General features: G+C 40.0%; 1 protein-coding gene across 8 annotated transcripts in view; it reads right to left on the bottom strand.

Moving 5' to 3' along the window:
- Positions 1-18,975, bottom strand: part of LOC121903502 (ultraviolet-B receptor UVR8-like) — a 333,525-nt gene extending 314,550 nt beyond the window's left edge. For 2 of the 8 annotated variants that reach the window (XM_042420598.1, XM_042420604.1), the window contains exons 1-4: positions 18,693-18,975; positions 11,966-12,012; positions 11,391-11,459; positions 7,138-7,321 (exon numbers count right to left, since the gene is read on the bottom strand). In XM_042420598.1, the coding sequence (XP_042276532.1) occupies positions 7,138-7,300 (163 nt within the window). In that variant the 5' untranslated portion in view covers positions 7,301-7,321; positions 11,391-11,459; positions 11,966-12,012; positions 18,693-18,975. Of the gene's footprint in view, positions 1-7,137; positions 7,322-10,449; positions 10,502-11,390; positions 11,460-11,965; positions 12,013-18,692 lie in introns of those variants that run through there. The other 6 variants (XM_042420605.1, XM_042420607.1, XM_042420606.1 and 3 more) reach the window with 6 other exon arrangements.
- Between the last annotated feature and the right edge of the window lie 2,574 nt (positions 18,976-21,549).

Genomic DNA, 21,549 nt, shown 5'->3' with positions numbered 1-21,549 from the left:
TTTGACAGCTGACTAACAATCATCATTACAGCTCAAACAGTTACCTGTGAGAATGGCCATAAATCTTGTTAAAATAACCAAAACCGTCTCTTGTGCTTTTTTCCCCACAAGAAGCAACCTGTCTGTATGCACACACCATCTGTACATAGTTAGAGCCGTATGCACACAGATGGCAGCCAAACACTCCCAAAGTTGCTCCGTCCGCACGTCTAACCTTACAAAGCAAACTAATTAACAGTAAAACGCACAGAAAAGGAAGGAGCAGTTTGAAAGAATTTGCAACGACTCTAATGAGGAGAGAGAACGGTCATCTATATAGTAATGCCAGAGGGATGGGGGGACTACTACTGAGGCTCTAGGTTTACTGCCCTCTTTAAGATCCATAGTAAATGAGGGCTACTTATCGTCAAGCCTCTGCCCCAACACACAAGCCTTTAACAGCATGGTGCAGGGCATAGGGCAGGCATCAGAAAGAAGGGAGATGAGTGGCGGCGGAGCTGGGGGAGGAATCTTGATTTACCAAATAGGATATCGCTAGAAGTGCTCGCTCCCACACTTAATTGTAAGAAGCAAGCCCGTAACATGTTATCCCGAGGTTTAGTGGTCAGTAATACGAGCATTAGGTAGGTTTTGCTACAAGACCAAGTTTTAATCTTTTTCTTAGTTAAATATGTAAAAGACTGGTTACAACTTTATCTCTATATTTGGATCCACCTGTTATGACAAAACTAAATAACTTTGTGCCAGCTGTGTGCAATTTACAAAACAATATTTAGTTTATTTCCTTTAAATGACAAGCAACCAGTATGGAACTTGTGTGCTGTTGTGGTTGTTGTCTTTTCATGAGACAGTGTACCCACACTTTCAGTGGCCCACCATACTGATGAAATTCATTTTGTGAAAAGGAGGACAACTCCTTGGAAAGTTAATTAGTAGGAAACAAGCGGAGGAAAAAGCAGGAAACGAGAAATGACCCAGCTGCCAAAAGTAATAACGTTTTCATTATTTATTTCATTATTCATTTATGGATGTGTTCAGACAGAATTAATAATAGAAATCCCTGAGAGAAAATGTTTGCACTGGAACTCTATTACGAGCAGGCCAAGTCCAGTGGCACAGTTAGTTAACATGCACAAATGTACTGCCCCCGACAAATAACATATCAAGTGGATCCCTGAATTATTTTGTGCTCCCAAACCTCTCTCTTTCAATTCTCTGCTTTTCATTTAATTGTTTCAGTCAGGGTTAAGGTTTTATTCAAACTGCTACTCCCTGCTACCTTCATGGAAAAATAAAACAATTTAAGAAAAAGCTAAAGCAATTCATCTGCTGCCAAATGCTGTAAGAACTGTATCGCAATAATCACCATGGCATCCATTTAAATGTCTATTGCTCTGTTTTCATAATAAAGTGAGCTGTCCATTTCTCCCTGAGAAAACTAGTAATGAAGCACAGAATCAATTAGAAGTCCCTTTGGAGAGTGGAATTTGTGCTGTTCCATTACACATTTCTTCTTTTTAGTCCAAACATTACTCTGCATGATATTCCCTGATCTGGCCTGTGTTTGCTTTTTCTCAACTGTTTACTGCAACACTTCCAGGCCAACTCACATTTGATTTTCCCCACAGAGATTCCAAACTCACTCCCAATACACGCTCTGGAGAAAATGAGGCCGGAAAGGAGTAGTGGCGATTCATTCAAGGCTGTCCAAAGATCTCTATTACAAAAGCAGATTTTATTTTCACTTCCAAAACAGACATCTCTGATAAAAAGCATGTCAAAGGCAACTGGGATGACTGGTTTTTCTCTTGGCATATTATTTTTCACTTATCAAATGTGTTTCCCTCACCAGCCTCCCAACCACAACCTACCCACCCAATTCCTGGCTTTACTATACTAAAGAAAATTGAGAACGGATGGCGAGGGACAGAGCGCCTCATTGGATCGATCTCTATATCTATAGAAGATACGGTAGAGTTGGTGTGTGTGTGTGTGTGTGTGTGGGGTGGAAGGGAGGTAAAAACAAAAAAATGAAATACAAAATAAAAAAAAATAAGAGCCTTGGCCATGTGTCAGTTGAGCATTTCTACATTAGCCATACGTAAGGCATTTCTTTCTTCTTCACTTATTCACAGCTCAAAGCACCAGGGCCACGGCCATGTGTGAATAATCACACAGAGGGCCTCAGAGGTGCCCTCGCCGCCTTACAAGAGGCTGGGTGCAAGGGCAGATGGGGGGAGGCGCAAGTTGAAGGAGTCGAGAGATGGGGGTAGTCGTAAACGTTAACACGTTTAGGATTTGGATATCCTCACAAGCTTGTCTCATTAGCTGCTAATTGGCAAGACTTTCCCCCATCTTTTGTTCTGCATAACTTTTGTCTTTTTTAGGGGGTGGTGGGTGGAGGGGGGGGCAGTGGAATGGTGAACTACATATTTCAAGCGCTCCATGCTTCGCTGAGAGAGAGTAAAGCCCATATTACAGCAACATAAACACTTCTGTCCTACGATTAACCTTAAAAAGCAACTGAGTGCAAAACTGAACGCTCAACCTGCTCAACCAAATTAGCACTGAGATCAAGGGGGAGAGCGAGATAGAAAGAAAGAGAGAAAGAACAGTGAATGAGAGAGAGGGCGAGAGGCAAGGACAGGGGTTATTTTCCCCCTTTTTCCGCTCCTTCACCTTTGCCAACTGGGAAATTGTAGAAAAACATCAACACAGCTAAACGGCAAATTATTACCAAAGCTCCCCTCAGTGCTGGGTCCACAGCAGACATATTGGAGTTGTCATGCAGGGGGATGGCCAATACTTTCCTAGAATTATTCTGAGTATTGCACTCTTTGACAAACATTAAAAGAGACAAACAAATACATAAGTAAATGTGTATTTTCCTACAAGCAAAGACGACTTGAAAGAAAGACAGGAAGAAACAAAAACTGAGAAAATAGGTCTCCATATTAACAACACAGCCTCCTGACAGTCCAAGTGGATTATACATTTACAGAAGTAGCCACTTGAGTCTGCATGAACCCTATCCTTAAGGCAGATCCTGGCCATGACTGCTGATTTGAAAGTCATGTGTGCACCTTCAGGATTTTTTTCTGCCAACGTGACTGTCTGTCTGTGTCTCCATCTGTCTCTCTCTCTCTCTCTATCTATCTTACTCTTTCTATCCCTTTGATTCTACAGAGATGTAACTGTGCCCTGAATGCCAATAAGGACCGGATAGATGGCAGGTCAATTGTCCATTCCTGTTTCTTTAGGGGATTTCATTTTTTTTCTAGAAAGGTATTGGATTTCAGGACCGTGTAATTCAGAGAAAACTATGTCTGAAGTAATCTATTTTAATGGACATCATTAAAATGAATAGACAAATATATAGTGTGTGTCTGTCTGTTTGTGGAGGGATTTTTATGATACACTGAAGAATAGAGGATGTATCAATACTTGCTTCTACTGACAAATGGAATAATATTATGCACTTAAAAAATCCAGACTGAGTACTTTATTACCAACAGGTGCATGATGTCATTACATTACTACAACTTTTTTTTTGGATTGTTTTAAGTTGAGGAAAAGCTTGTGATCACAGCTGAGGAATGAGAGGAGTACCTGAGGAATGTTTAACTCATAAATGATGCAAAGCTTATCAACAGCATGGAGAAGGAAACACTGGAAAACAGTGGAAAAGAAACATGATGGTTACAATTACTGTAAGAGTGAGGCTCTGTTTTATGTTAAGAGAGATGTCAGAGAGGGTTAGGAAGCTGGGTCATAGCCCTCATATGCTGTTTAACACCTGACACCAAGGCCTAACCAAGGTTCATAACTCATATGGAAAGAGAGGTGAAGAACAAACAGGGAGGGGGAAATAAAGAAAAAAGAATAGAAAACAGTCAGGTTTTTTTGGACATCATACTGACTTACTGTCAAACTCCTGTCACAACTATGCAATCCCAAAACTGTACAATCTAAAAAGTAACTGCTTTAAGATATAAAGCATTATATACAAACAATTATTTTGCTTATAACATTCAAACAGCTAAATCAAAGTAATAAATTCTGACCAATGACATCTGACTTGTAACACTGTCCATGGACTCAGAGTGAGTGAGGCCTGTAGAAAATCACAGTAGGTCACAAACGGCCAGCACATGAGTCCTTGGCTTCATCCAACATCCAGCAGATCAAGGGCCTTGAACTAAAGCAGTACTGACACTGACCTCACTGAGACCCAGCAACTGAAACAGCCCTAACAAGGTATTAGCAGGCACCTCTGTATACCCTCCAACTCTCAGCCCGGGTCTAAAGAAACACAGCTGCACAGGGTGTTTTTCAGGGCGGAGGGCAAACCTGCAAGCAACGTGGTGCCCCCGGCTAAGCTCAAGGGTGCAGCTGGAAGGTCAAGAATTCAAAGCAACGGGGGGCAAAGTTTACAGAGATTATTTTTTACTGGCATTTTTCTCTGTCCAACATAGCACTTATCGCACTAAATTCTTTGGATATCAATTTTTAGGGTAGTCTTCTACCATAATTTAATGATTATATACAATATATATGCATTTCCTGTCATAGCGGGTATGAGTGTAGTTTGCCCTCTAAAAATGTGGTATAACTGTGTGTTTTTGTGTGTGTGTATGCATGTGCAAGCACGTATGGCGGTCGTCTCTGTGTGACTGTGGGCGTCTGGAGGAGAGAGAAGCCTCATCTGTTACCAGCCCAGCCCGGCCGGCCCGCCACGTGAAGTAGAGCGACAGGGTGTCACCACCGACGACAGTGATAGATGCCCTAAATTCAGTAGTCAACTTGGGCAATTGGACACATTAACAACAGGCACCTGCTTTCCCCCGTACAAATCTATTAAAAGATAACAGCAATGGCGGCTCCTGCACTATTAGTAAATTATAGCTCTGTCTGAGTGTGAGGTAAGTGTGGGCCTCCCTTCTCTCGCTACCCCCTCCCACTCCACTCTCCTTCTCATTCTTATTGGCAGTCTCACAGTGCCACCCAGTGGCATTAATTTATAATGTTTTTTCTAAAATGTGGAGCAATATTTGAACATGGACAAAAAAAGTCAACAGATGAGACTATGTTTACACAAGAAAATCATTTCTCTGCTCTTATCTGAGGGCAGGATCCATGTACTATTATACAAAATAACTGACAATTGGAGTCTATAAATTACACTCAAACTACAATCAATTTATCATTACACTGCATTTATCAAAATAAGTCCCATTGTAAATGGGCCAAATTATTATTATTTTAAAATTCAAAATAATAAAAATTATAAATGTTGCCAGCAATTATCCACAATCTAAACACAAATAAAAACTCCATACTAAACATAAAGCCAATATTCACACATGTACAAATTTGCCATGACAATAAGCCCTAAGGCCAGTCTCGTTTACAGTGGATCATTTAATGTTCCTTGGGGTGAAAACCTTTAATCAGTTAACAGTTAATCTCAGTCTGTGTATGTGTGTGTGATAGTGTGTGTGTGTTTCAGTGGATTACACATGTGTAGTTCATCTTCACCCTTGTGTGCACCTTATGGATTTCTCTTACAAGCTACTTTTCCATAAACAAGTCTTTCCTTGGGCTGAGTGGGCCAAATGGCCAGTGATTGGAGACAATGTGGCTGACATAAAACCATTATGACCTACTCAAGACCTGCTCTATTAAAACATTAACAGCAGACCAGCACTCTCAACATGACAACATTATGACATGTCTTGGGCTAGAGCTCAGGTATGCCACATAAGTGTGTCACATAAATTTGCTGTGGGTAAATATTTCTGTGTGCTCTTGGAAGGGGGGTGTGTGTTTGCAAGCTGGCCAAGAATAAAGGGAGGACAAGACCAGTAAATACTTTTACAGCAGGCAATTTGTCAAGAAGTGTAAATGTCTCCAATTCCCAACAGCACTGGAGTAAAATTTACAGTCACTCTGAAAGTGACAATGCACAAAAAAGGACCACTTTTTACTCTCTCTTATCTCCCTCAGACCACTAAAACCTTCCCATAAATCTCTTCCGGTCCCCCCAGATGTCTGCTGTTGTCAGATATCATGCCTTGACAATGCCTTCTACCATCATTGTCTTGACAGAAATATGATATGTGAAACTGCAATGTCACATCACTTAACATGATTTATCCTAAGCAAGTCCGCACCATTTTAATCAATCAAAAATGTCACCTTTTTTCCTGTAATGATGGTAGAGGTATAGGATCCCTGTGTTGGGGTGATCTATAAGACTTATCTAGGCTAGGCTACTGATTTATGACTACTGCCGGCTAATGTACTAAAGGAGCCTCCTCTCTTCCTGTCTTCAGGGTTTCTATCAAATTGGCAAATAAGTAGGGCAGTATTACCTCATGGGCAGGGAGGAAGACACTTCATGTTGAGTGTGAATCCTATGAATACGACCTGATATGTGTTTGAAACCTATAGATTATCCCTTTAATGCGCCACCAGATGAATCTGTTTTCTGGGCCCTGTATATGAACTCCATACATTCATGATGCTGCAAGGTAGTTTGGACAAACGTGTCCACAAAATGTCAAACAATATGTATGGTGGTTGATAATGGGCTTGGCTATGGGCTTGGCTGCTTACACATACTTTGATCAAATGTCTCACTAAACTGGTTGTTCGGTAAACATTTTAAAGCCTCACTGAATTATTGTGGCTTTCAGAAAATCAACATCAATGTATTAACAGTATATCAGACTGGTTATCCCAGCTTGTTCCAGTAACTTCCAAATACTGCAAGACCAACCTGCCATAACAATACATTTACCAAATCATAGCAAAATCCTATATCTGGAGATGAACTAAGGGCTTCATCATGGTAAACAATGATTTGAACAATTAGTGAATAAAAACCATCAACATGAGCAGCACCAATGGACGAGTTAATCTGCTTAACAATGTTTCCTCTATACTGGACAAATGGCAAAATACATGCACTTCCCTCTCACTATTTGCACCTGATTGCAACCTAACCCACACACAAATATCTTGATACTCGAGTAAGTTAGGCATTAACTGCATTGTGAAATAGAGAATGGCCTTTAGACATCCACATTGTATTGTAAAGTCCAACAAACAGTAAAAGTAAACTGTAAACTGTACCTGTGACCACAATGGAGTGACTGGATCCACATGCCATGAGCTTCACCCCACCCAACCTGGCAACTGTGAACTCTCTCAGATGGGCCTCCTCTGGACTGATTTCCCCTGGCCTGCCATGTCCATTCTGGCCCAGCTCCCCACTACCCCAGCAAAGCAGATCCATATCCAACTCACACTGTATGTCCTGAAAACACAGACAGACAAGAGAGATGTATTTAAGTGACATGAGAAAAGTAAGGAATGTTTGGTTAGTACTTTTTTCAACATCAATTTTATTTTATTCACAAACCAGAACTGTGGATATGCATGAAAATGGTTTTCTCTAAGGTTTGGACTCAAATTTTATGACCTGAAGATATATAGCAGTAGTTTCCATATACTGCATATACATGCTAATCAAATATAGAATAAAATTTTATATGTTCAAGTGAACTGGAGTCATCTGCCACCATTTGTGTATGAAAGACCTAGCCCCAAGTATAGTAAGATGTGAAATGGTGGAAATGTTTTCATACAGCTGTTTACATTAATACTAGCCTTCTAGTCAGCATTAAGGTTGCATAAAACCAATCTGAAGTTCCCAGCCTTATTTGTAATGAACTGTGGATCCAATGCAGATCACCAATATTCCTCTCAACATGTTTATTTAAAATTTGCCCTCTGTGCTAATTAGAATGTGACCCGCACACGCATACAAACACACACACGGAAACCATGTGTGTGTACACAAACATACTCACACCCCACAGCGATATTACCAACACAATTCCATCCGACTGATATTGGAATTTTCCGAAAGAGCAAACCAATAGATAACCTATTACAAAACTATAAGAGATCAATAGCTAATTTCTTTGCATTGATTACCACTTGGACATTTAACATGCACTCTGTGGCCACAATGTGTGTTCCACAAGCTTAGATCCCCATTGGCCCTCATGAGTATTAAAATTATCGATTCAGACAGAGGACTAAAAATGTCAAGCTGTTCATTAATCTTAATAAAGACTGGACTTGACCAAGGCACCCTTTCTCCCGATGCAGGGATACAACCAAGGAGCACATACACGGCATAGATTAATGAGCTTCTACTGAGGGATGTGATTTAAGTCTTTCCCATAAATGGATCAATTGCAAAAGAACATGTCTTTTATAATAGTACTTACTTTTACTTAGTGTGCAGCTAAACACATTTTACAATTCATGTTGACTACTCAATAGTTGGTATTTGATTGGAAATTTAAAACAAACTTCACAAAACAACAAGGAGCACTGCGGTAATGAGGTCTTTGTATGATATGAAGCTGCATCAGCTGTTATGCTACAGATGGCCCTCTGCAGTCTATAATGGACAAATGTTATCAGGCGCTGCCTAACAGTCAGTTTCATCTCTGTCTTATGTAGATGAGTTTCAAGGCATGCAGGGCTGTCCTTAGCTTAATGAGGGCCCTAAGCAGGATTTGATTTGCTCACTTTTCTTACTTTTAATTACTTTCATATTTCTGCCACACTCACTCATATGTTTCCTGCTCACGACTGATTGGCAGCTAAGCTGTTGCCATAATTTCCAGGCACATCCACTAATCAGGGAGAGTGGTACCAGATTGTTTCAAAATAAATACATGTATACAATGGTTCTTTCACATAAAACACATTTTTCAATAGACAAAAACAATAACAGCTGAAAAACCATTTTTGCTGGCCACCCAAGACAGTGACCCCTTAACTAAATTCTTTGCATAAAGAAAAAGTTCTAAGCTTTTCGATGTCTTCCACACCTGGCAGAGTTACTATGCTCCGATTCTGATAGAAGTTTTGCTGTAAACATCCCAAAAAATGTATGATTAAAATAAATAAACCTCCAGGGAGTAACAGCTTAGGCCACTACAAACCACAAATCAAGTCATGCCATTTGGAGATGCTGTTTCTTGCTCCCCTGCACACATCCCTCTGGTGAAAAATGCATCTTCCAGATTTTACAGAAGCTTCTGGTTACGCACATTTTTTCTCTATTATGTCTCTGCATATGTTGCATTGTTTTGCTTTCTGCAGGGGCTATCTTCTGACTGTTTTGGCTTTTACAGGCCTTGTTCTCAGAATGGGTATTGTGAGGAAGCTTAGCCAGAGTGTCAAGAAAGGTGATAGGAGGCAAACTTGTGCTTGTTCACAGACTATAATAAGATTAGTTTCAACAAAAAACAACTCCAGAATAATGGAAAGAAAACAACTCAAACTTGATGGCATGATTACATGCACACAGCTACACAAACCAGGGTCCAATGTAACATTTTTTCACATCGGCCCACTTGGTCAATAGATCAGAGCTTTACTGGCCCAGCAGAAAAAAATGAAAATAACTTTTTTCCATAATTTTGGTGATTTATTCATTGTATACATAATGCATACAACAGTGAAGTTCCCATTAGATTTGGTTGTTTTCCTTTAGTTATGGATATGTAGTGTTGATATATTACACAAACAGAGTTTCCACCAGAAAAGTTGATAGGCCCGGCGGCAGCGGGGGTGTTACCGGTGATACACAGTGCACATTACTTCTTGTTACTTGTTACATTACTTGCCCAAAGCACCCACCATCGCTTTTTTATAGACATGAAACCCATTTAGTTCATTTTCGCACATCAGCACCCACATTCATCAAATAAAAAAAACTAATTAGTAAAATACTAAGCATCTTATCAATACTTAGTCAGATGACGGACACTATAATTATAAACTGAAAGTGTCGGCTCCATCTGCAGTAGCAGCAGAGTCTCAGCACAGAGTAGCGAAGTGAGACATCTGTCCTCCCTCCTGCTCTCTGCTGTAAACACACAGAGTTGCACTCATGTCTCTCCGGGTCTCAGTGCTTTTTTTCGGCAGAAACTCTTCTGCTTTCTGCCTGCTCAGCCTGCTCTCGTTGTTTGTCTCTCCTGATGGCAAGCGGGTTGCTCCGGTTCTGGTTTTAAGTTGGCGGTTGTCCCGCTGGCAGCAGCCTGAAGCCCGCCGTCATTAACTCCTTAGTAAGGGGAAGATCTAAACTAAAAATCTAACGTTAAAGAAGAAGAAGTAAGCGCTCTACAGATATTGAGCGTCATCAACGAATATCTTATCTTGTAAAATGTTTGGTGTAACTGGTAACACTGGTGTTGTCAGTTTCCTCACCACGGCACCATGGCTGGGTGGCAAGCAAGACACAGGAACTTTACTTCGGTCTCTGTCTCCCTCTTGATCACACACTCGCTACACACTGAGCTAATCCTTAAAGAAGCTACTTCTATAACACATTTTAGTTTAGAAAACATCTTGAAATACTTTTTTTTTTAAATTCCATGATTCTTAGGCCAGGTGGGGGGTCAACTCAGGCTCGGTGGGCCGGCGGCTGTAAAACATTGGTGGAAACCCTGCACAAATATGCAAAATATAAAATTAGGCATATATTGGATCAGTAAATGAATGGTGTATAAATGAAGGGAGTTATTCATTGCTGCCAACAGTGTCCTCCTCTATAAGGGGAATCTGGGTAAAAGAGGAGTCCATTTAGGATTCTTTTAAAAACTAGTTACAGCCTATAACTATTAGTATAACTGCATCAACAAGGGATAACATTTCAGTAACCTTTTCAAAACTATAAAAAGCATAAGAAACGCACAAGACCAGAGACACTATGTTTGAAATAACAATGAAAGAACAAAAACACTGAGCTTGACATGGGCTAAAAACTTCAGAGTGTTTTCAAACAGCCCCACAGCTCGCTGTCCACTAGCAAGACAGACAGATGGTAATACAAAACTCTTAAATCTAGCTGAGTGTATATGAGCTGGGACAAAAAGGGCGGTCACTTTCCAAAATCCAACGCAGTTATTCAGAGCAGCAACGGAAACACAGAGTTACACTTGCAGCTGGTACATCAACAGAAAACCACACAAGCTTAGGTGACAATCTAGTGTCAGTAACGTATTTTCTGTTATCTCCAAAATCTAGCAGGTTAACCTTAGCAGGCATGTGAGCTACCGCTTCCTCCACCAGGCCGACGCTCAAGCCACCCACAGCACTTCTCTGTCCTCAAAACAGAGAAGTGCTGTCTCTTACAACAACTGTTTTTCAAAGGGACTTACCCATGACTCTGATTGGCTGTCACTGGCCAGGCCAATCAACTTGCCCTGCATAAACTTTAACTGGCTCGGTCCATCAGTTATGTTGGACCCTGAAATATTTGAAATAATATCTGTCTTTAACAACCAACAAAGTCCCACCTTAAATAGGCCCTCCAATCTGACCAGGCAAAATCATATTCCTCTCAGTGGTGTTTCAGTCTTCCATACCTATAACAGGTAAACAACAATGTTACTTGTATAAGTACACATTGTCCATATTAACAATACTTAACATATTCCCTAACATAAGCCAAAATACATATAAATCAAAGAAATAAATGTTTAACTCAATACAATAAATCCCCCCATACTTAGTCTAAACCATGACATCACTGGTGATGTTAGCAAGAACTTAAAAGCAGGAAGTAGTTAGGCGACTCGCCTTTTTATCTCCTGGAAGGCATGGTGAGTACGGTAAAAGTAACAGAACAAGGTAATACATGACTCAAGACTAAACTGATAAATAATAACTAAACAATACTTGTCTATGTTTTACTTGATCCAAAAAATGTTGATGGTAGCTGTGACAAACAATGCTTAATACAAACAAACCCAGGATAGTATGCAAAAGCAATGCTACAAATAGAGATATTAAACTGGCTTAACAAACAAATGACAAGCATGGTAAGAAATACAGCAAAGTGTAACAGAACAAACTGTGTGGTCTCACCCACTTTGTTAGTTCTGGACGTGTAATATTCTTTAAACAGGACCTTCCTCCCTACCAACAGACACATGAGACATAACAATGAAATAAACCAAAGCTGGTAACAGCACCTAGGGGACATTATGGAGAATAATGCATATCTTTGACTTGAAACCAATAAGGTATAAACGACTTTGTCTGAAGTTGTACTTTTAGAAACAATGAGAAATTCACACTTTGACCTTGACATCTTTTTTAGCACCACCTCTTTTCTAGTCAAAGTTTTTATTTGTTCACTCCAGTGAGATAAAATGAAATCTACTTGCCACAATCACAAAACATATTACCCTAAAATAAACACCTAAATACAGTACAGACTAGTGTTACTGTGTAACTATCCCTGACAAGTGTGCACAAGATCAAACACAGAAAGGCAGAAACGAGGGCACACCGCTAGCTTCCTGTTAAGACACTTACCACATAACAACAACTTCTGCAGTTCGATTCTGCTGCAGACCTTTGTGGCATGTTATACCCCTCTCTAGCCACATACCCCTCTCTAGCCACATTTCCTGTCTCTCTGTGCACTTTCAGCTGTGAAAGGCTAAATTAAATGTTCAAAAAAAGCCAGAAACACACTCAGCAGGACACAGCAACCAGCAACTAACCTGTGCCAATGTTGGAAAGGAAAAAACTTTTCATTTCACGGTCTTCTTATTCACACTTTCTCTTCTCCCATTATTACTTGTGTCTATTGGTCCCTTTGTTTTCTCAAATTGGTCTTGTTGCCCTGACTCCATTTCCCCCCCCTCTTCTCATTGCACTGACCACATTGGCAGGGTAACTGTCTCCATAGCACCTTTTGTTGACAACACACCAGCTAATCGAGACAAGCATACTTTCTAAACTGTGGCAAACTTTGAAAGGACAGGAGGTATTTAAGAATGGCAATAGCACAAAAACACTGGTGGTGCCTTAAGTATTACTGAATTGCATTTATAAGTTTGACCACAGACATTTAACAGATGACTGGGTTTGCAGATTTGCACATTTTGTAAATGACCTTTTCTAATCCACAGGCTTTTTTAACAGGAGACATTTTGACATGTCACAGTACAAAAAGCACAGGTGTAAATAAAAAAAAGATGGCTGAATTCCATTTAGCTGCTTAGGCATCAGGGGTCTGGTATAGTGCATGCTGGCTCACTGTCACACTTGCACATGACTTACAGGGGTACTTGAATAGAATGGAGCCATGTTATTATTAGTAACACCTGTAGTTTTCCTACAATGACAAGTCAAAATGTCCCCTGTGAAAACGGCCTATTATATAAGCAGCTGTGTCATACTATGAAATAGGTTGTGTCCTAAATCACTCCTTCAATAACTTAGCGCTGCAATGATTAGTTGATCAATTGATTAGTCCATCGACAGAAAATTAATCTATGATTGTTTTGATTATCATTCAATTATCAGTCAGTCATTTTGAGTGATTTCTTAAAAGAAAAAATGCCCAACTTCTCTTGTTCCAGCTTACTAAATATGAATATTTTTTGGTTTATTTAGTCTTTTATGATAGTAAACAGAATATCTTACAGTGTTGGACTGCTGGTTGGAACAAAACAAGGCATTTTAGGCTGCACCTTGGGCTTTAGGAAATGGAAACCATTTTCATAGACTAATTGATTAATCGAGAAAATAATCAACAGATTAACCAATAATGAAAACAATCGTTACTTGAAGCCCTGCAAACACCCATTCACTACTCCCTATATGAATCACACTCAATAGTTTACTCAATAGTGAGCAGCAACTTGAGATTTTTGGACACTCCTAATCATCATTTTGTGTCATCACTGACAGCTGCAGAGTTGCACTAGAGTCATCTTAGCATCTACATTGTGGGATTGTTGGTAGAAAGTAGTGTGCATGCCACAGACACTGGAATATAATTTTTGAGGGCACTATGCTGTATAGTATACTGTGGACAGATTTACACTCAGAATTTGGACATACAGTAAATACAGTTTAGTGCATTATATAATAAATAGGGAGTGATTTTGGACACAGTCATAGTAAATGGGAGGTCTATTTACTTGACTAATTCTCACTGTGATGCTATCCACTTTTTCTAAACGTTTCATATATTCAAACCCTTACTTGGAGGTAAATAATATGTAAATTAGATTAAATACATGTACATATGTAATTCACAATATTAAGATAATAAGCATGTGAATAAGTAGGCTATTTTTGTACGGCTAGAAAAGAGCTTCATATCAGATCAAGTGAGCAGACTACATAATTTCCTTAAATTAGGCCTACCTCCACAGTTTCACAATCCTTCTCTCATGGAGCACATGCAGTACTGTAGTACACCTACATGGTTGTTTTTTCAATAGCCAAGTGCACACATTGTGGGACAATATATTCACATTTTTAGATAAAACGCTAGCAGTAAAGTATTGTGGGGGAGTTAATAAGCCCATTAAATTACCAGCTAACAAATTACCGACATGCCATCTATAATGACATTTTCAGAATATGATTTTTTTTAATCACTATTTTGTTACTTTTACTTATTCAAACCAGAAACCAGAAACTCAGGAAGCTAATTGGGGGGAGGGATATTGAAGCTTTTTGTAACTGGAACAGTGTGTCTCATGGTATCGTTACTGAAAATTTAAGGTGTTAACACTTACCGAAAAACGTGTGAAAAAAAGTTAACGTTACTGTTGAGAGAGGCAGATTGGTGTTAGCCGGCCAGCTTCATGGACCACCACGGCGGAAAAATAGCCCCACAACGTCAACAAGCTGGCACGCGCAATTGGTGACCTACCGGTGTTACTGTGTTTTTCGGATTTTCTTTACAGTCTATGGTTACACCGTATTTGGTGATCCGTCAGATTCTGTAACGTGCCCTGATCTTACCACAAACCACAGACTGTATAAAATAATGGACACGCCGTGACATCACTCATTGGTTTGTGGACTGACATTTGGAGGCCTTGAGTTTGACATTTTGACTGTCGCCATTTTGGATTTTTGGAGGCGGAAGTAATGAGAAGTGACCACATCTGGGGCTCTTCTCATTTCTCTATGGGTACATCTCAAGTCTCTTACTTTATGTCTCCTCCATGGATGTATTATAAGAATAAAAGAATAAAAAGAAAAAAAAAAATGGTGCCCATTCAGTCCTATAGGAATTGCTCGCCTGGCGCATACACCAAAAGAAGTTTCTAGCTTTCGGGTTTGCTTCCGCGTTGTGCGGCTCACTGAATATGCGCAGTAGTGTTTCCCCTGCTGGCCCCGCTCGGCCCATAGACTTTACATTGTGATGACGTCACGGATTTTTAAATCGCTTGAGGAAAGTTTTACAAATATAAAACCTCCATGAATCAAAAGTTCATAATAGAAAGAGTCATAATTGACGTTGTTTGCAGTTCGAGGTGTCCTCGAACAGTTTTACAGACGTCTGTTTTACAATGGTGGTTTATAGGGAAAATCCTTTTTGGGCCGCAGGGGGATTTTTCGCTGCAATGCCACGAGTGGCCACCGGGAAAAAATGGCTGCAAGGTTGAGCGGCGGCGCCCTGTCCAGCTCTTATTATACATCCATGGGGTACATCTCAAGTCTCTTAATTTATGTCTCCTCGCTCCTCACCTGAACCGGAAGTTGTTCCTGATGCGCCACTTTGACAGCCGTCCCAAGTCTCTTATTCTGCTCCAAAGAGTGAGGAGCAAGGAAACACGAGAGCGGCCTTCACGGACGTCTTTTACCGGCCGACACATCCCCTAATTGGATATCAGTTATTGATTGGACGCTGCAGCTGATCAGACTGATCTGATACATCACTGCAGTTTCATACCGAAGTGGAGACAGATTACAGATTAAATTTAAGTGTATCATTCCCAAGTTTAATGTTTTGTTTTCTGATTCATTATATAGTTAAAAATCTGTTAATTGTCGGTCTGATCAACAAAAGAACCATAAACAACTTTCTTCATTTATAAGAAAGTTTTTTTCTTCATGATGTTATTTCCTCCATTAAACTGTTTCTTGCTGACAGATACTCTTTCTGACTTTAATTTTATCCATAATAACAGTTAAACACGTCATTTTTACGTCATTTATCATCATTTCCATTCAGTCACATGTGAGGCTGAAAATTCCTGAGCGTCGGGTTTGATATGAATTACATCATTTCCATTTTCCCTGAAACATTTAGCCAAATACATATTTTCCAGTGTTCAGAAGACACCCTGGTCATATTCTGGGTTATTGATTGATGAATTTACTATCAGGATTATCAAAAATACAGATGCAAATAATCAATAAATAGTATAAACGCATTCTGCAAGTAGAAATGGTTCCTATGCCTCTGAGCAGGACGCAGTATAAATGCAGAATGCAGGTTTTTATTTTGGTTTTTGTTAAACAGGTAACAGGCTGCAGAGAGGAAACAGCCGCTCTAGCAGTGATAACTGTACACCTTTATTAGTATTAGCACAGTGCACATGTGTACAGACACAAACTCCATCAGAAGTTTCTTCAGCTGTTAAAGCCGACTGACAGCTGATCCAGCTGTGATCAGCTGTCGCCGTCATCAGAAACGGATGTCGCTTCACGACGCTTCAGAGGAGAGGACGTCTCATGTCTCTTAAAACAAATTTCCTCGTTTCCTCTCTCCTTGCATCCACGGTGGGAGGGACTAAGACGCAAGGATAAGACGCAAGTGAGGGAAACATGGATGCAATTTAAGAGACCTGGGATACACCCTATGAGCAAGGATGCACAGGTGTATTCTTTGCGGAAGTCTTTTCAGCACCCGTGATGTAAAAAGAGGCGCGACATACAGCTGGAATATACAAACCTTTTGTAGTGCTTCACACAATAAAATATATGAAGGATATGTGTGTGTGTGCATGCGCGTGTTAAATAAAATATAACAGTGCATGACATCAGTGCATTCTTGTCATATTATGCCATGTTGTAATTTGAATTAAAAGTAAATATATACACTGTCATGAACACTGTTATGCTCATCTGTCAGAGATCATAAAAAAGGCAGCAGGCTGTAACCAAGCGGCAACCTCGGGCCGCAAAGTTAGGCATAATGAAGGACATGGCTGTTTTGAGCGTCACAACCCCCACAAAATTACTTGTCTCACTATCAGACTTTGATCCATTTGGTCCGATCACATTTCAAAAGCCTAGAAGAGCCGCATGATTTAATTGTTTCATCCTCATTCAAGTTAGCCAGAGGGCTAAACTGGAAGTAGCCGACTCGGCCGGCGAATACTGCACTTGCTCTATGGGCCGCACAAATGCGGAGGCAATTTGGAACTTTTTTGGCTTCATGCGCCACTCATGGATGTATAATAAGAGCTGGACAGGGCCCCGCCGCTCACTATTGCAGCCAATTTTTCCCAGTGGCCACTCGCAGTATTGCAGTGAAAAATCCCCCTGTGGCCCAAAAAGCATTTTCCCCATAGACCACCATTATAAAAGAGACGTCTGTAAAACTGTTGACAGGATGCCTCAAACTGCAATTATGACTCTCTCTATTATGAACTTTTGATCCATGGAGGTTTTATATTTGTAAAACTTTCCTTGAGCCGAGACAAGCAATTTAAAAATCTGTGATGTCATCTCAATGTAAAGTCCATGGGCCGAGCAGGAACTCGTGGGCAGGGCCAGAAGGGGAAACACTGCTGCACATATTCAGTGAGCCGCACAATGCAGAAGCAAACCCGGAAGCTAGAAACTTTTTTTGGCGTATGTGTTACCGGTGCCAGACCTAGGGGAAATCTGGACCGGCAGCAAAGGTTACACAGGCAAGGGTGCACTGTGTAGCCGATAAAAACATGGTCTGTGGATTAATAAGGGAGAGAGACAAAGTTAGCGTCTTGCTCTAGCCGATGCTCATTTAATATTTAACACAACAGTATAAAACTGTACATATTTCTCAGTTACGTCAGTTTCCTGAAACCTGCTGCTTCAAGGTTCATATTTCACATTCACACCAAAACATGTTACAGAAATAAAATAAATGTTGAAACCAAATTCACAATAAACAATATAAAACATTCTGTCTAAAGAAAAATAACTTCACACAAATTTAAAATATGACTTCCATTTTTAAATAAATAAGAATAGGCTTAACTACAATATAATGTAATATATATATATATATATATATATATATATATATATATATATATATATATATATAACAAACATAAATAAATACAAAATAACAGCACTGACATTACTACAATCACTCCTATTTTAACACATACACCACAGTTACACTCATCCTACACTGATATGACCTACACAGAACCTTTCAGCAACATTAGCATAACACTCACCTGCACTTGCACTTAACCGCTTAACAAAATGGCGCGACCCTGCCTTGTTAACGCGGGACCGGAAGTGAAACTGGTTTGAATATAGCATCTCTATTTACCATTAACTCGCGACTGGCTGGCTTGTACTCTAAAACAATCTTTTAAACACATTTTTATATGTTACCACATGCAAAGGTCTGTAACTTTCACTGACAAAATAGTAGAAAACCGAAATTCACGGAGGTAAATATTCTCCATGGCGGCGCCCACGAAAACACACAGCAACAAAAATACGTTCCAAATACATCTCTAAACCATGTCACAACTTCACAGAACGATTTGCAATGCATTTACATTAGCTAGTAAACAGAACTAATCATAGAAAAGCAAGTTTTAACATACCTGTGGATTATTAAGGGAGAGAGCCAAAGTTAGCGTCTTGCTCTAGCCGACGCTCATTTAATATTGAGCTGCGCATGAGCAGAGCAGGTACGAGTGACCTCCCTCAGGTATCAGAGGCATTAGAGCACTGCATACTGACATCTTTGAGTATTGACCTGACGTCAAAACTGTACAAACAGAGTTAGATTAGTTCAAATAATTAACAAAAAATTAGGGGGTGTCTGTTTACATAAAAAACTTAACATGTGGCATTTCCAACCCATTACATATGCGCCAGCCCATGGATGTATAAAGAAAACTGGATACAGCGTCGGAGACAGGGCCCCATTCATTCATATGAAAGTTGCTCAGTGGCGCATGAAGCCAAAAAAGTTTGACTTCCGCGTATAAAAATTACCCGGATCTTCCGGGATCATTGGGCCCATAGAGCAAGTGCACTAGTGACTTTCGCCGGCTACTTCCGGTTTCGCCCTCTGGCTAACTTAAATGGGAATAAAACAATTCAATCGTGCAGCTCTTTTAGACTTTCGAAATGTAACTGGACCGAACGGATCGAATTTTGATAGTGAGGTGAGCCGTGTCGCGGGGTTGTGATGCTCAAAAAATGTATCCACTGATTTACAGATATCTCTTTCACAATGTCAGTCTATTGGAAAAAGTCTTTTTGGGCCCAATAGCATCACGTGATGTTTTAATTACATGGTTTGGCCACTATGTCAAATTTGCTTCACAGCCCGGCGCTGTTCCTGGGGGCTTGCACCAGGCGAGCAATTCCTATAGGGTTGAATGGGCGCCATTTTTAGTCTGGTTTCCAGCTCTAATAATACATCCATGGTGCCACTGAGCAGCGTTCATAGGAATGAACGGGGCCCGCCTCGGACGCTGTATCCACTTTTCTTTATACATCCATGGCGCCACTGAGCAACATGGATGTATAATAAGAGCTCTTATTATACATCCATTCTGAGCAACTTTCATAGGAAGTTCTCTTTATACATTCATGATTTACAGTCTATGATTAACTGTGATAATGCTAATTTTCGCTAGCGAAAATAGGTTTAAACCAGTAAATCAAAATGAACTTACTGGAAAACGTGAACATCTGACTCTTTACGGGATCTTATAGTACAACCAAATGCTTAACAAGTCTTTTTAGGCAACCAAAATTTTACAATTAACTTTCATGAACTGAAAACACACTGAAATAGCGACGGCTACGGTTACACTAATACTGATTCTGGGATTACGCCATGTTTACGTTACCCAACCAACGTTGTCACTGTGGTAGCAACTTTTCAATCATAACGTAGCCACGCCCTACAGCATACCCTGCTTTATCATCAAATATAAATTAAAGGGGACAATAATTTACAAAATGAGCATCATGCTGTATTGAATAAGACTTGAAACTAGCAATTGAGAGCATAAACTCACTAGGAAAGGGTTTACTGAGGTAATAAATCAAGTGAGAAGTAGGGTCATTTTCTCATAGACTTCCATACAATCGGACTTTGTTTTGCAGCCACTGGAGTGCCCTCGATAGCCATTAGAGAGAATGCAGGTTTAAGTTACCTCCACGTTGGCTTCACTTTCCTAGATCTGGAACTACCCACTTGCCCCAACCATAGATGTATAGAGCGAGTAGTAGAGGTTCATACTGTGGATACATTACTGTGGATAGGAGACATGGATGAAACTTGTGAATTGACGGCTGAAATAGGTGTTTTGTATGAGTTTAGTTGGCTGTGGAGGACATTTGATTTTTTGTTGTTAGGCTACCGTTTGTAATTGTAAGTGTCTTCTGTTACACTGACAAAATACCTTTAGTCATTTGACTGTCATTGGCTTAGGCAATGATAAAGAAACATGTCTGTAAAAAACAAAAGGTTATAAGTATTGTAACTATTATTTTTTCTATTTCAGGCTTAATGAAACCTGGCTTGGTGTAAAAGCTTGTTAAAAAAGTACTATAATATCCCATGATATGGTCCATATAATAAAGTGAATTTTATTAAGCTACTTAACAGTTTAGATTTTTATTATAGCTAAATTCAGACTGAATAACACAATATACTGCATCTCTCTGTCAATGAGGTTATAGTTTTGCAAGAAAGTGGAGCTTTGAGTTGAGATATTTTGTCACAGTACAGGCAGGTGTGTTGAGGACTTGGCAAGTTTTGGAGAGGACTCTTCATCAAATTAAATTAAATTAAATATAGACTGTTCTGTTCATTCTAAGACATGTGTATTTATTGAAATGTGGTGACATCTGTACATATAGCGCCCCAGATGCAGCGCTGTTGTCCTGTCATTAGACATTAGAGCCAGTGGTAAATCACCAAAAAGCTGCACAGATCAGTTCAGATCAATTCAGTTCAGATCAGATCGATTAATTTTCTCCCCAGGTGTCAGGGTGGGGAAGCAGGAGTGGACCCAAACACAGAGGCCAGAATGCAGATTTGATGAAAATCTCCTTTAATCATGGATGGTCAAGAACAGACAAACAGAACTAGCAGATGAAACTAAACGAATGATCCAACAAAGACTCAACTCAAAACCAGACCTTAAATAGAGACTAAACTAATCAGGGAATGGGGAACAGGTGACGAGACACAAGGGCAGGCTGGGAGTGATTGGCTGAGGGAAACACGAGAAGCAAGCAGGGCTAACGAGACTGATACAGGGCAGGTGTGGGGAAGACACAGAGCAGAGCAGGGCTAACGAGAGTGAAGCAGGGCAGGTGAGGAGGAGTACATGAACACACAAGGGAAACACAGTAACAAAGCCAAAACCCAGAAAACACAATACTCTAAATATAACCCACACCAACCTGTCCAAGAACCATCATGAACCTAAA

This window comes from Thunnus maccoyii, chromosome 9 (genome assembly GCF_910596095.1).
Source record: "Thunnus maccoyii chromosome 9, fThuMac1.1, whole genome shotgun sequence".
Lineage (NCBI taxonomy): Eukaryota > Metazoa > Chordata > Actinopteri > Scombriformes > Scombridae > Thunnus > Thunnus maccoyii.
The sequence above is the reverse complement of the archived record's forward strand: the minus strand, read 5'-3'. Positions and strand labels throughout refer to the sequence as shown.